The 15,309-nt window shown below is 51.0% G+C and overlaps 4 protein-coding genes across 4 annotated transcripts; 2 read left to right on the forward strand and 2 right to left on the reverse strand.

Annotated features, from left to right (window-relative positions):
* Positions 1-1,652: 1,652 nt before the first annotated feature.
* On the forward strand, positions 1,653-3,774 carry SCP_1601020 (predicted protein; the record flags this gene model as incomplete). Its single annotated transcript, XM_027764552.1, has 6 exons — positions 1,653-2,401; positions 2,460-2,516; positions 2,570-2,636; positions 2,691-2,744; positions 2,793-3,090; positions 3,137-3,774. 6 exons carry the CDS (start codon positions 1,653-1,655, stop codon positions 3,772-3,774), a joined length of 1,863 nt encoding a protein of 620 aa, XP_027620353.1.
* A 3,207-nt stretch (positions 3,775-6,981) lies between these two features.
* Positions 6,982-7,284, reverse strand: SCP_1601030 (hypothetical protein; the record flags this gene model as incomplete). The annotated part of the gene is made up of 1 exon (XM_027764553.1): positions 6,982-7,284. The coding sequence occupies one exon, from the start codon at positions 7,282-7,284 to the stop codon at positions 6,982-6,984; it is 303 nt and encodes a 100-aa protein (XP_027620354.1).
* A 2,544-nt stretch (positions 7,285-9,828) lies between these two features.
* On the reverse strand, positions 9,829-10,335 carry SCP_1601040 (hypothetical protein; the record flags this gene model as incomplete). Its single annotated transcript, XM_027764554.1, has 1 exon — positions 9,829-10,335. The coding sequence occupies one exon, from the start codon at positions 10,333-10,335 to the stop codon at positions 9,829-9,831; it is 507 nt and encodes a 168-aa protein (XP_027620355.1).
* A 3,526-nt stretch (positions 10,336-13,861) lies between these two features.
* Positions 13,862-15,113, forward strand: SCP_1601050 (hypothetical protein; the record flags this gene model as incomplete). The annotated part of the gene is made up of 5 exons (XM_027764555.1): positions 13,862-13,883; positions 13,950-13,994; positions 14,053-14,152; positions 14,207-14,878; positions 14,933-15,113. 5 exons carry the CDS (start codon positions 13,862-13,864, stop codon positions 15,111-15,113), a joined length of 1,020 nt encoding a protein of 339 aa, XP_027620356.1.
* Between the last annotated feature and the right edge of the window lie 196 nt (positions 15,114-15,309).

A 15,309-nucleotide genomic window follows, 5' to 3' on the forward strand; every position in this document is an offset into this window, starting at 1 on the left:
GGGGCAAAAGGCGAGCAACGTCTTGATGGGGCTTCACACCGGCGAGAGGCCGTCTGGCCGTCCAACGTCCAAGGACGAGGGCTATTGAAGGCTATTGATCACGCCCAGGATCAGGGTGATACGGTATCACTGACGTGCTAGGAGGTAATGCTGGAGAAAGCGCTCGCAATCAGAGATCAGATGCAGAACTGCCAGTAGAGCTCGACAGCAAGATGGAGCGCAGTTCCAATCAGCAACGAGATGCCGCAGATATTGGACATGTTCTACCCCTACAAAAATTCCATACGAAATAATTGACAGCAGTGGACCTACAGAAGAGGGCGGGTACTAGAGGATCAAGTTGGACAGACGAGAAAAGAGGGGATAGAGCGTGAGAACCTAGGCAAGTCGCCAAAAATGGCAGGTGTACAACTTCCGATTCACCACCGATGTGGCGTTGATCGCAAGTACTCTGGCTTGTGGTATACGGTACTAAGGTAGCTCGTGGCATGGTACGGTGCTGCCTGCGGCACTCTTTCTCTGGCGGTCCCGTTTAACAAATTCGGAATGAGTATCCTTGCTGCGATGCGTCTATTCTGGCAGCTGATCTCATAGCCTCGTGCTCATTAAACATGACATGATGCCCGAACGACTTACCGTGGGTGATCCTTGTCCTTCTGCTTCTCCGGGTTCTCACCTCCGAACTAGCGCATTTATGGGCGGAATCTCGTTCCTCGTGTGCTTTCAGTGCTGCGTACTTGGAGCCACAGCAGGCGATGTATCGAAATCTTCAAATCCCTCGTGCAGAAACCCGCTGAGGCCGCTGGCAGGGCCAGTTTTTCGTGGCAATTGATGCGTCTTATAGCAGCCCGCGATCGTGAAGCTTTTCCCACTGGTTGACTTTATTCCATGATGCCGACGCCAGTGATTGGTCCTTGCTCTGATTTCCGGGTTTGTTACGGTCTGTTGCGCGTTCGTCACGGTCGCGAAGTCACGACTGGTGGCGATAGGCGTTGCTTATCCCGTGGCGAGTGATACTTTCAATTCTGAGGAGCCTCATGACGGTGTCGTTAGGGCCCAAGCTTCCTGTTTGTGGTGTGACCGTGGTGTGTCTGAGACAGACTCATACACAAAGATCGAGATTTGACACGAGCACAGATATAATCTTGAATCTCTCGGTATGGTGAGTTCATGCCTTGTATTGTTATTTCTTTAAACCTGCAGGTGATTGGACCTTCGCGACCTGACCGTAATACTATAGCCGTCTGTTCGTATACAGCTGGGGAATGTCTCATTGGAGGGAACGTATGTATTAGATCTTGAGAATATACTTGTGCCTGCGATTGCGTGAGATGCAAACGGGGGTTCTGCCGGGAACGTCGGCGGTGCAGAAAAGATTTGGACTGAAAATGGATCGTAAAAGAAGGGTAAAAGGAGGCACGTGGATGAGTGATAAGTGTGCCGCTCGTCCTCGCCGCCTGCTCGCGCACCCAGCCTCTTTCTTGCGTGTATCGCTGTGTGCTCTCTGCTGCATGCCACACACCCTCGCCTCGCTATATCCCCCAGAACTCTCTCTGTTCTTCGCCCCTGCCCGTGCTCGCATGCCCCTGCGCTGAACAGCGACCACGTCCTATCGCCTGGCTATGGACAACCCTCCCCACTACTCTCACACAATGCCCGCTGATTCTCAGTATTCCCATCAGCAGCAGCACCAGCCACCGTGGTCCCAGCAGTCCTCTCACCTGCTCCATCCTATTCACACCCAGCAGTCGGCTTTTCCTTCGCCGTCGTCGCCTACGACGTCCCTCAGCGACCATCACTACCCGCCTTTCTACTCCCAGCAGCAGTCCCATTCTGGCGAGGGTCTCGGCGATCGTGTCGTCGACAGGTCACATACGGCTCTATCGCTTAACCTCTCCTCGCTCACGGTAGCATCGCCCACCAGTTTGTCTCCCGTGGGCCCGCATTCCTCGACCCATGCCCACGTCTCGCCCATTACGCCCATTAGCCCCGCCGGTGCCATCATGCATACGCACCAGCAGCTATCTGCGCAGCACGCGCACCTCCAGCCCTTCCAGTTCTCGCCAGATCATGACAGTGCGTATGACTACGGTGCGCCCCGCCGCCTGACCAGCAGCCGCTCTTCTTCGTCCTCGGACCGCTCCGTGCCCCGCAAACGCAGCTTCACCACCCCGCTCGCGACGAGCGTGGAGGAGCCGTACGAGCACGCGTCGTACGAGGATGTCGACATGGGTTATGCGCTCGATCCCGAGGGCAGCCCCGTGGACGGCAGCACCAGTGGCGGTGAGCAGGACGACCAGCTCAAGCCGCTCAGCTCTACGTCAGCGCCAGGATCCACGATGTCTCTCACGCTGCTCGGCAAGCCGCTCGGTACGAACAATTTCGTCACCAAGCTGTACCAGTACGTGCGACGCGTCGCAGCCGTCTCTGTCCCTACTGACTCGCGAACGCGCGTACAGGATGATCAATGACCCCAAGTCAGCACAGTTCATTACGTGGACGGAGCTAGGTACTAGGTGGCTATTATTGTCCGGTCCTCCCATGTCCGTCGCATTAACTTTGCCTGCAGTTTTGTGGTGTCCAACGTGGGCGAGTTCAGCCGCTCGATCCTGGGCTCGCACTTCAAACACAATAATGTGAGTACCTCGAGCTCGTGTTTTGCTCCCCGCGCAGCGCTAATCAGTCCACAGTTCTCAAGTTTCGTGCGTCAACTCAATATGTATGGCTTTCACAAAATCAACCGCGTGAGTGGCCCGACACGTGTGTACTAGCGCTCACCAACAGCCTCGTAGACGCCCCGGGCACAGCGCACGTCCACCGATGTGCAGACGTGGGAGTTTTCGCACCATAAGTTCCTGCGCGGGCGGCCAGATTTACTGGAAGAGATCAAACGCAAGGCCCTAGAGCCCGACCCGTCGCTCAAACATCGCATCGAACTTCCCGGTGAGGTAGCTGCTCAACTCTCACAGGTACGTGAGGACAATCGTCGCCTGACGATGGCCATGCACGCCGAGCGCTCCAAGGTCGACCGCCTGGCTGCTGTCACAAAGGTGATGTATGATACTCTGACAAAGGCGTTCCCCGGTGGCGGTAAGTTTGCCCTTGATCCTGTACGGCCCGCCTGACGCGCTCATAGTACCCATCGCGTTCCCGAACGATATCCTCGAGACCGCCGACAGCCCGAACATATACATTACTTCGCCGACGAACGCAATACCGAGCTCCAACTCGTTCCCGGCGTCGCTTTCGAGTCTTCCGAATCCCTCGTTACACTCGCTGCATTCGCTCTCGCCAGGTTCAAGTCCCACCGCCTCCGAGTTCCCGTCTCACACTCACACACCTCACACGCTTTCGCGACAGCACTCTTTTCAGCACATTCCTTACGACGCGATGCACACGCACCCCGGGTTGACGCACGTATCTTCTGCGCGGTACGAGGCCGCCCTGTCCACCCCACTTCCGCCATCCCCCGGTGGACCAGGAGATGCGTTTGATGAGCGAGTAGGCGCGAAGCGGCAACGCACCGGGCCGCCGCCTGCCGGTGGCATAAGCGCCGGTGGCGAGAAGAAGGGTTCACGCGCACGGAGCGACTCTGCCCCGCTCGGGTACGGCTTCGGGTCCGGCTGGACGCAGACGCGCCCACGGAGCGGAAGCGGGCTTGGATCAAGGATGCGCAGGGACGAAGGCCCCATTCCTAACCTTACGGGGATGCGCGGGCACGCTCTGCCCATCCTCTCGATACCCTCTCCTGGGAAGCAGTCGCCCGGATCGTAGTGCGGAGTGGCTAGCGCGCGCGTCCTGTGAAAATCGGTGTGGAGCGGGGAGGACTGGCTCCCCCCGGGACGCTTGATGCTGTGCCTTGTTTGCGGACGTGTGAAGTGTGTACGTATACTTGCCGCTCATTTATCCCTCCGGGAGGAGGGGAGAGGAGAGAGAAAAAGGAAACACAAAAAGTGGGTTCTTCTTTGTTCTGTCGGGCTGCTTCCGTTGTGTACCGGGCTGTTGCTCTTTGCTTGTAGATTGTGCCGTTCTTGCCTCTCCGTTCAACTTCATTAACGTGCATACCCGCTGTCTTTGTCCGTTTGCTTCATCCCGTGTGCATCCGCTCCATCTTCATTCATAGTTGCATTGCACCTGCGTTGGCTCCCCTTCATGGTCTCTCGTTCGCTGCCTCATCCATAGACGTGTATTATCATGATCCAAGCTTTCCCGCAAAAAATAAGCATACCAGACAGTTGTATACCTCCCCATCGCGCAGCCGATAGCTGTATACAACTTACAGCTATGCCATCTCAGTTCGGGCGTACCTCCGCGTGACGTAACGCGGTATGCCCATGTGCTCGCGCACCGCTGAGTAACCTGCACCGCGCTGCGAGCGCCGCCTAGGGCTGTGTCCGCGCGCCATGTGCACATGCATCTCTGCATCACACACGAGATACCTGTGAGGTGGCGGTAAAAGCCCCGCGCGTGGGTGCTGGGCCGCAATGTGATCAGCGTCGATAGGTAGCGTGCATTCTGGGGTGGCCACTCATGCGCCGCGGTCAATGTCGTTTGCGGACAGAGCGCGGATCGTCCACGTGCGCGGGGCATGTGTTTCGGACTTTGGACGGGGTGCTGGTGCTGCGGGCATGGGACTCGAGCTTCCTGCTCGAGCTGGAGTTCTTGGACCTGCAGGCTCCTGCCTGCAGGGGATACGCATCGGCAAGTGCCTTGATGATGCAAAGTGGGAGCCAACACGCCGGAGGCTGGCGGAGATGCAGTTCTCGGCTCCGTGGAATGGGTCTTGATATCATCCACGTCTGTCGCTGATTTCATTGGCTGATTCTCAGATGATGGTACTTGTTGAATGATGATCTTCGGAGGAAGAGCCGGAAGTACGCACCGATAGGCTCGGAGAGCTGCGAGAGTATGATATGTGCAGACATCACGTTGATCCCTAGCGGTTAACGTTCATCTCGCGTTTGCGTCTGCTCGTGCCCTATAGCCAATGCGCAAGCATGCTCCATTCATTCCCACTGGATTCACGGTATACGTCAATCAAGCGTCGAGCACGCCCGGCGAACGCACGTAGCCGGCTCATCCTACTAGCGGTCGAAAAGGTCTGCTCCCGAATTAGCTGAATCTGTAATGATTAAATGACAGTACTGATAGATGCGCCTGGACGGTAGGCAGCTATGTATGTATGCACTCACCACTACAATACGAGAGACTGTGTGCTGACGCGGATGTGAATCCCGAGCACATAAACCAGACAATTCCATCTCAAGTGTCTCCTAGTTTGAACTAGATAGTGAGCTAACATGATCATGAGCCGTTCTAATTTAAGGTGTGGCGTAAACTACGGAGCACACACTTACCTAAAAACACAGCCCAGTTCCAATGGTCCTTGTGAACGGTGACTTCGATGGTAAGAACTGTTGGATCAGTGTCACTTGTGGTAAGTTCAGCCTGGTTACCTGGACACGCTGTGGCAGACTTGGCCACCAAATCCTGCAGGATAATGAACTGAAATACTACTGTCATGACCCTTGCTGAGCGAGCGCGTTCCGAGATGGTTTGAGCCCTAGGTAGAGGTTGCTCCTGTGGCGTTGGCAGACTTTTCCGCTGTCCTGTTTCATAATGTCACGTGGACGTGACACACGCGTACCCGCCAACAGCATTCGGCAGTCTACTTATAGTGGTAGGGTCAGCGAAAATTAAATAAATTAAATGAAATTAATTCGAGGGAGTGAGAAAGAATTCACTCTGCAGATCTGCATGATGCTCGCTGTGTCCTCGACTCCAACACACGGGTTCTCTGGGGTATGAACATCAGTTTGTATGTTACTTAGGTACAATCCATAATGATGTAGAGTTATATTCAATCTTTGCAGTATGGTCGGATGTACAAACATCACTGCAAAGACAGCTCTTCTTGCAGTGCAACCTTAGAGTCATGGGTTCTCTAGAGATTCCAAGTTGATGGTATGCAGAAATCCTCCAAATTTTGTCCTCGCCCTCTGAGTGAGAGTGTATGTATCTCTTGCAGCACAGCTGAACTTGGGCCTAGTGCAGTTGCATTCCCTGTAACTGTCCAAATGCAAGGACTTCCTCTTGTAAGCAACTGCGCCTCGGGCTACGAGTGGAAGAGGATAGAAATTGGCTTAACTACATAGAAGCCTGTTGAGCTCCTTATATACTGTAAACTAAAAGACTAGAAACTACCAGACTGTTCTCGAGACATTGTCCTTACTAATCCTAACCCTACGGACCTTTCCCGGACCTTTCCGTAGATGCGGATTGCTAATCCGCACCTCCAACACACCCCCTCAATTCGGCATCTCCAAAATTCATCGGCTATCCATACTTGGAAATCCTGTACCTCGCTATATGCTGTGGGAGCCCTATGCTCGTGACAAGAGAGCCTCCTGCTACCATCCCGCCAGATCCTTCGACCACAACAGCAGAGCCAATGCTTCATTCCCAAGGTACCTCCCTTGATTCCCACGGTAACCCTAACCCTTCAAAATGCAACGTCTCGCAAATCAAAGGCAACCAACGCCTTCTCGGCCTTTGCCGAATTCTTTTCGTTGTACCTGCCCGGTAAGCGACAATCACGAGCAATGTGTGACCACGCTTTCCGCAATTGTAACATTCCACGTTACGATTTCTGTCACGTTCTTTCTGCGCGAATAATGTCATATTCTCGACTTCTTTTTCATCGTCCGCTTTAGGCAATCCTCCGCGTCGTCCTTCTTCGTCGACTAGAGCACCTGTCACATCTGCTATCTTCAGATCACCCTTGGTGGCTGTGAGTGTGCCCGCGATATTAGAGTAGTCCTCATGTAGATTGAATATAAGGACATCAGTAACATCTTCGTCTTCGAGCGCAACTCCAATGCCCTTCAACTTTGCTGCCAAATCGGTAATGCCGCTGATGTAATCCCAGATCGGACACTTGGGATCATGCACAAAATTGTAGAATTGACGCTTGAGGGCGATTCAGTTCGCGTGGCTATTTTTCTCGTAGACCGCCGCCAATGCTTTCCATGCCGCCGGTCCATCCGCGCAATCACGAATGTAGCCGTACTGGCTCGGATCAACTGTGAACCCGATCAGTGTGAGTCCATCTTCCACTTTCTTCGGCCAGTCTCCCAACTTGTCTTCAGCAGGCTTCGACATCTTTCCACTCACAACGTCCCAGCACGCGTTGCGCCGCATGACCATGGAAACCGCAAATTTCCAGTCATAGTAATTATCTCCCGTGAGGGTCGGGAGCTTGACATGGGAATTTAGCGATGCCATCTCGTGTGATAAGATCGAGTGATAAGATATGAGGGAGAGATTAGATATGAACTAGTGTGAGCGCGGGGCTCATAACCTGTAAGCAACTGCGCCTCGGGCTATGAGTGGAAGAGGATAGAAATTGGCTTAACTACATAGAAGCCTGTTGAGCTCCTTATATACTGTAAACTAAAAGACTAGAAACTACCAGACTGTTCTCGAGACATTGTCCTTACTAATCCTAACCCTACGGACCTTTCCCGGACCTTTCCGTAGATGCCAGATTGCTAATCCGCACCTCCAACACCTCTTGCAACTGGAGAAAATTCCTGTGACACCACAAGTTTTGTCAGGCATAATTTTCACTGCCAGGACATGCAATGTATAGAAGAAAAGTCCCCGAGCAGAGATTCAATTGCAAGTCAATGCTAACCCTGAATGGATCTCCATCTCAAACTCCACTTGAGCAGTCATCTTGCATGGTTAGAGAGCATATAAAGCTCTCAATTACACACACAATTTTTTATAAAACCATGCCGCAGAGTGTGTAATCTAAGTAGGCGTTGCATGGCATCCAAAGCAGAGGTGCTTGCTTATGTCAGAAATGCCATTTGTGGCAGGTCTCCTGCTGCATTAAGAATGCACATGACGCGGGCCCGCCCGTGCCGGTAGGGTAGGTTTTTCAAACTCTGCTAGGACCTAACTACCCTACCACTATAGGGAGACTGCCGCATTCTCGTGACTCCATACTATCACGTGGGGGGAGTGGCGAAATCCAAAAAATCGGCAACACTGCCGTCGCTGCTTCCACACTCAATAAATAAATCAGATAAAATTGTAGGATGATACTATACACCAGTAGATGTGTTCTACCAAGCCAGGGGTTCAGGCATTCCGGGATTGCTGAATGAGATGTCAAATACCACATTTGCAACTATGGTAGATGTGCTAATATCAAAGATCTCTCTTGATGACTGACCCAAGTGATGTTTGGGTGATAGCAATATTTGCTACAGCACTGTGTTCCACCATCCCGATAAGTGTTTTGGGCATTCAGACATACTTCAGCCTGCATTTTGTAACACTCCCGATGAAAAGCGTGACAACGTATAGCCCGATATGGCAGCTGTGCTCCATCTGCAAGATGAGCGTGACATCTGTGTGACAAAATCAGCAACACCACCCCCCGTCAACACCCACCACCGGCATCTTGCCGTCTCTCCCTCCTCACCACGAGAACATGTAAAAAAATTTGCAAAATGTAATGTAGAAGCGCATACATCTGCCCATGTAAAAATGAGGACAAAGCATCCTGGAATACAGAAGAGGAAGCCCGAGCGCTCAAAGATTGGTAACTCCCCCCTCATGATAGTAAGCTGACAGACATCCTTTGACCTTTGTGAGTTTGTAATAACAAAACCTATTCTGTGGATATCTGACGTCACTCTCATTTAGACAACCACTGACTGAGTGAACCCAAAGGACTCCTTACACCCAAACTGACTTCAGTTACTACCTCATCGATCTGCTCCAAGAGGATTCAGAAAAATGGCTCTTAAGCTTCCTTCGATTTCCAAGGAATCTGGCGCTAGTGTGTTCAAGACTCTTCCAGTTCAGTTCACAAATATAGTGGAAAAGACTGAGGACAGATGAGCATTTAGCTGACGATGTTGAATCCCAGGAGTTCAGCTCTAAAGTAATGCCGACCTATTCACTCATACAATCGGTACATACGGCATCCACTTGTATTCACCGTCTATCTTGGCACATTTAAGGCTTCTTATCGTAGTGATCTCCCTGCAGCCCTCCATCTTTCCTTCCTACTAGAGCATAGCCACTCATGTTCTGCAACTCAGGCTTGAGCGAACTTCACGATGATGGGCGGTTCTCTCAACAGAAACCCGCCTGCACTGATCGCCACTTTACTGTGGGTGGGTCTGATTGGCTTTGGGTGGCCTTCACTGTTATCATAAGGACATTGGACTTTAAAGTCAACCCAAATCTATGAACGGCTATCGGTGGAGAAAATACAGGATATTACATTTACAGCCAGATAAAGCCATGTACGATGTTCGGCCTAGTGCAGAGCAGGGGTATGAATAACCCTCAAGGGTAAGGGGTAAGGGTATTGGAGGGTAAGGGTAGGGGTATGAACTTTCAGACCCTTATACCCCTGGAGGGTATCACTGCATATAATATATATCATGTAAGCAGTAACTATAGGGTGACTAAAGCCTAAGTGCAGCCTAGATACAGCCTTAAACTATGTCTACAAAAGCTTCAAAGAGAAAAAAAGGCTATTACAAGCCTTAAACTTGATGTCTATGATGTTATTTCCTCAAGTAAGGCAGATATTGAAGGGTATACCCTCAGGGTTTGGTACCCTTACTCATACCCTTACCCCTGGTGAAGGGTATGTACTCTTGGAGGGTAAGGGTAGGGGTACAGGTCAAAGTACCCAGGGGTATACCCCTGCTCTACACTAGTTCGGCCGTTGCGTTCTGGTGTCGCCGCTATTGCAGGCTGTTTTAGTAGCAAGGGCGTAAGGAGTTGAATATCTTACCTTTAAGTGGAGTATGCGGAGATCCCAATGTTAGGGAATTTGGACCTCTCTGCATAGGAACAGTTTTCGAGGGCAAAGCTTGAGAACTCTTGAGTGAGATTATCCACGGAAGTGAGGGTAATGATGCCCTCTGCGTGCAATACTTGTATAATGGACAGGACCCACTTCAAACATTCCCCACTCTCAGAGCCAGGAGGTACTGCAACCTTGCACGCAGCGGCCTCCAACTGAGCTGCCGTGATGACACCTGCGGATACATCATGTATCTTCAGCAGGCTCATCAAGGACATTGACCTAGCAACATTCTGCTCCCTGGACTGAAAAGTCCAAGCATCGTTCTTGATCATGATGTGCGCAAAATAACCTTTGCTGGAGTCGATGGAGAGGATGAGCCCAGCGTGAGGATCACCGGACTGAGCGAATCCGGCAATGTAGAGCGAGCCTGGATTGTATGCCCTGATATTCCAGTCAACGTAAAAATCGAGACTAAGGCAATCTTGCACTTGCATTCGTGTTAAGGATTTAATATGATTTTTGGCCTGGATTTGGTGAACAGATTGTTACTATTGGGCTGGAAGAGCTGCAAATCAATCCATTATATATCATCCCTCGCTGAAGACATGTTCTATTTGGAGCTCGTTCGGACGACAACATGCGGATAAAGTGGAACAATGCAAACAATCATCTGCGAGCATGGAATAGGAAAACCAGGATAAGTACAATGACAGGAAGACAACGAGGGCCAATTCAGCAATAAGAATGAGTGTATACGTACACAAAGAACCACTGTGACGGTGGTAAACACGAAAACGATAAAGCCAAGGATGGAGCTCATTCGGATGACAACACACTGAGAAGATGGTACAACACAAAAAAGCACCTGTGAGTGTGGGATAGGAAACCCGAGATACAATGGCAGGAAAACAATGAGCATCAATTCAACAATAAGAATGAGTGGATACGTACACAAGGAACCATTGCGACAGTCACAAAAATGATAAAGCTAAGGATGGACCACGTACCACTCATCGAGTTCTCTGATGTGCATTGAATGCTACCTACTACCTACCTCGTAAGTCATTGATGCTTTCGACAGTACGCAAAGCATCTTCTCTGACCTCTCCATTTCCCAAAGATGTCAAACCCAGACTTCACTCACGGCTCTTTGTACCTCGCAGGGTTCACACAAGCTCGTGCCCCGCATGCAGGGCTGATCATCCCCTCCAACAACGCTTCAGGAACGCTTGTGCACATTCACATCGACCACAATACTTGTGATGTCTGGACGTATCAATGTAGGGTACAGCGCATTGCAGGAGACATGTTCATGTTGTCACTCCTCAGGCTACGTGATGTCTCGGTTGGGGAGATCACTGCAGAACAGTTGCAAGAAGCTGCAGAGTCCATTCCGGCTCCTCTGAATGACAGTTTTGGAGAATGTCTCCCGTGGGTTTTAAATGTGGTGCAGAAGCTACACGGCATGGGGCTACTAAACTTGATGAGTGCTGATGGACTTGGGAGGGAGTTCGAGGAATTTGCGGTATGGAACCAGGCATATGCTAGAAGGGATAGATTTCCAACGTCACTGTATCACTATACTGCCAGTGATTGCAGGTCTCCAGTTGAATCGAGCTAATTTTGCTGACCTGCCCTCACTGCAAGTTATTGGTGCCCCACCGTTGACTTCGATACTGTGATGGATTACGTGTAACTCCTGTACAACTCGCCTGCGGTAAATGGAGCGACTGCGGTACTACCCGGAATCAAGCCTAGCTAATCTAGAGATACAGCAGGTGTCAGCAGCAGCCGACTCAATTGAATGGATACATACAACAGGTGGTCAAGCTTGTAGAGATCTATGTTCATAAACACGTTCAGATTATATCGTTGGCCACGTCTGTTACGTCCTAGAAGAGAATCGCACCCGATGAAGCAACAGCTAAAGAATCGTCACTCTCGAACAGCTCCGCCACTGCCAATCCACATCCAGCTCGGCCTTGCACTCCGGAAATATATCTCGAGCGATCTGCGACCACTCGGTGTCAGGCTCGCACTCCAACCAGGTCACCTTCAGTGGGTCTCAATACTCTGGCATCCATCCAGCGTACTCCCAGTCGATGATGCATATCGTCCCATGGCCTAATCACCAACGGCTGAGACTTTCTGGAAAAATGATATTCTTTGGAAGAAGATCACCATGGCTAAATACGATGGGAACGTTGTTACACTCAATAAAAGGCCTCAGCAGTGGTCGAAGTGTGTCACGATTCATCGACCAGTCTAGAGCTATCCACACTTCCTCTGCGAACTGCTGACAGGATGAAAACGTTCGTGGGTTCTCCTGTGCCACCCAGGGTACTCGAGGATCATCGATGGGACCCCCTGAAGCATTGCAGATAATACGGTGGTTTGGACACCTCATCTGCAGCCGCATAGAGCCAAACTGGTGTTGTAAATCCTCTGCTATCCTTTGTTTGTCCAATGGAGTTAGGTCATCCCATACATCAGCTGCACAGTCACCCTCCACCCAAGTTGTGAGGAGATAGCTCTTTTCCTGAGTCGAGACAGCATCAATGCACTGTGGAGCGTGGATCTCTCGAAGGGTATTGACGAAACGCAGAGCGTCGCCTTCGACATTGCTGGGTGTGTTGCCAACCTTCAGAACAAGCCCAAATGGGAAACGATAGATATTGTGGTAGATGCGGGAGCAAATGAGGGGGTTCCTGGTACAGGCATCGTATATGAACAGTTTCCACTGATGAGGGAGGAGAGTAAGGAGAGCCTTTACGAGACGCAGAGGAAGGGAAAGGCTAAGCTGGATATCAGGATGGACTGAGACACCTGCCGCATAGCCTGATAGAGCAGTGAACCGCGCGCTCATAAAGGTCGTGTTAGCGAAACTTGGAAGATGGAAAGATGGCAGGACAAGAGGTCTGAGGTTGAAATCGTCAGTAAGCATGAAATTTCATCATCTACCAGGTCACTTACGAAAATATCTGTGCTAAAAGGGTTTTGTTTGAGCCAAGAGGCATGCACAAATCAAATTCCACACACGAGGTCAGAAAATCCAGTTAAGGACCTTCAAGCCCCCCCCCCCCCCCCCCCCCCCCCCCCCCCCCCCCGGGTGGGAATTTCCCACACCCTATATATGGAAGGTGGTTGCCATAAAGAGGAGCTACAAAAAAGGATTACATAAGTATGTCACCTGTTTGTTATCTCTGTGACCCGACATCACACCAACTAAGTGCCCGACCCCGACCCCGCCCCCCGCCGCCGGCCGAACACCACCCCCTGATACGCATTTGCAAGCTCTCCTTTGCGATAGGTTTCACCTGTAAGATGGAACTCATGAGAGTAAGCCTTTACTCTCCTCCTACTAGCAGTTTCTTAGGTGGAAATAATTTCCGGTTAAGGGCCTCGGAGCCCCCCCCTACCCTGTGTCTCGGATTTTGCCGGTGCATGCCTCTTGGTTTGAGCATGAGAAAGCAAAGGACCCCGGATTATAGGTGAACAACCCTGATCCGGCGAGCCCAAAAATGTCTAAGCGCCGAAACCCGAAAATCGACCTTTGTGTCTGGATGAAATCAGGGTGAAGTGCCAATTTCCCCCCAAATCTTGTCTAGATGGTGGCATCAGGCTCCTGAAAGCGCCATTTTGGCGCTCGCCGAGGGCTCTATGGGGCCAAAATGTCTGCACCAGCACCAGGCTTTTCAAAAAATTTCTTCCAAACTGTCTGGATTATATCAGGGTTGTGCGTGGATTTCGCCCAAAATTTGTCCGGATGGCACTCAGGGTTCCCCACCTATAATCCGGGGTCCTGAAAGCAACCAAAGCCGCTTGAGAACATGTGACTACCACCGCTTTTGGCTCGAAGCAAGCCCCGCCTGACTCCCTTGCTCGCTCACTGCACCTCTCCGTCCCAATACCATCCTCCGCCTGCGCATGCATGTCGCGAGCGATTTCGTATCTCCTGCTCTTCTAAACTGATCGCCAGTCCATTCTACCCCACAATCGTCGTGTTATCAAATCGTCAGAATGAGTCTGTTCACTGGTATAGGTTCGTGCTCTATTTTGCTGACACGACTAGTACTTGGCTATTTCTGACGTGCACCCGATGGTCCAGCGTGCTTTAGTGCATCTGTACCAACCTCTGTACAACAGGCATGGGGTAAATATGCAATCATAAGCCTTTCGTGATCTTGAAGTTGAATATTGTATGTTTCAAGTTACCTATGGCGGAAGAGTATTACAGCAGAAAAACGGACAGAAAAATGTCAAAGCGAGATTTTACTTCTGCGATGGCATGGAAGATCCAGCGCTGTCTGAGTAAGTGTGACGCTGAAAAGGTCACAGTGCTAAGTTGCGAACCGATGCTTTCAGGTTTTTGCAGGAGTCCATCGTCGTTTGTTCTTTCGGGTCCTCTTATCATCATTCAGTAAATCTTTATGATTTTTTGGTCCATAGGTATTTCACTCGGGGTGGATCGCTGATGCCGTCACAGCCAACTTCCAAACTCCCATGGCTCGATATGTCCTTGATGGTCCGTTTCACTGGTCACCAGTGCTATGGGCTCACTTCATCCTGTGACGCAGGGCGATACCGCGTCAACCATCACACCTCGCAAAAACATCCCACTTCCAAGACCCCTCCCGTCACTCCTGACCAAGCAGAGAAGCTGCCAGCCTACTCTCCCCCACGCGCACGTAAAAAACACCAGGACCCTCCACCCGCGACCGGAAACAATTCTACTTCCTCGGAACCCGAGAAATCCACTTCTGTTCTTCCTCATTCTGATGTTTCCAAGAAGCGCCAATTGCCTATTGATGAGGACGAGTCGCAAGCTGACAACCGGCCTCAGAAGAAAGTTCGCATCGTCAAATTCCTCCCCAAAGATCCAGCTCGGAAGAAGGAAGATCACCCTCACAAAGAAATCAATAAACCTGCAACGGTCCCGAACCTCGATCTGCGCAAGTTCTCCGTCCCGTCGAAGACCTTTTTCAAGTACAAGAAGATTCCGGACACCACACAGAAAGCACAGCAAGACGAGAACATGTAAGCCCCTTCTTCACCGAGTTTCTTGTGCCGTCGATTCATTCTACCCCTCAGTTCCGAAAGGCACGAATTTTGGAAGACTATCCTCGACCCAACCACTACTTCTCCCACTGTCTCCGTCTCTACGGCCCTCCAGGCCCTTCGCGAGGCGCCGATCGCTACCAAGGCCGTACGATTCAAGCCAGGTCTGCAGCACATGGGGAAGGAATTCCGCTGCTACTATGCGCTCGAATGACCGAGTCTTGAACGCGAAGTTTTCTCCGAACATGCTCTCGTAATATTGTTGTCGACTTGCAGCGTTCAGTTGTCTTGCACCTTGCTGTTATTGTTTCCTTCTCTCTGGACATCATCTTCTTGTAGCTGTATCGCTCGCCTGTGTATTTCTCCCAAATTCTGTATTGCAATCAACCGTGTTTTTGGTATGTCTCCAG

This window comes from Sparassis crispa (genome assembly GCF_003851025.1).
Source record: "Sparassis crispa DNA, contig_000015F, whole genome shotgun sequence".
NCBI classification, from domain to species: Eukaryota; Fungi; Basidiomycota; class Agaricomycetes; order Polyporales; family Sparassidaceae; genus Sparassis; species Sparassis crispa.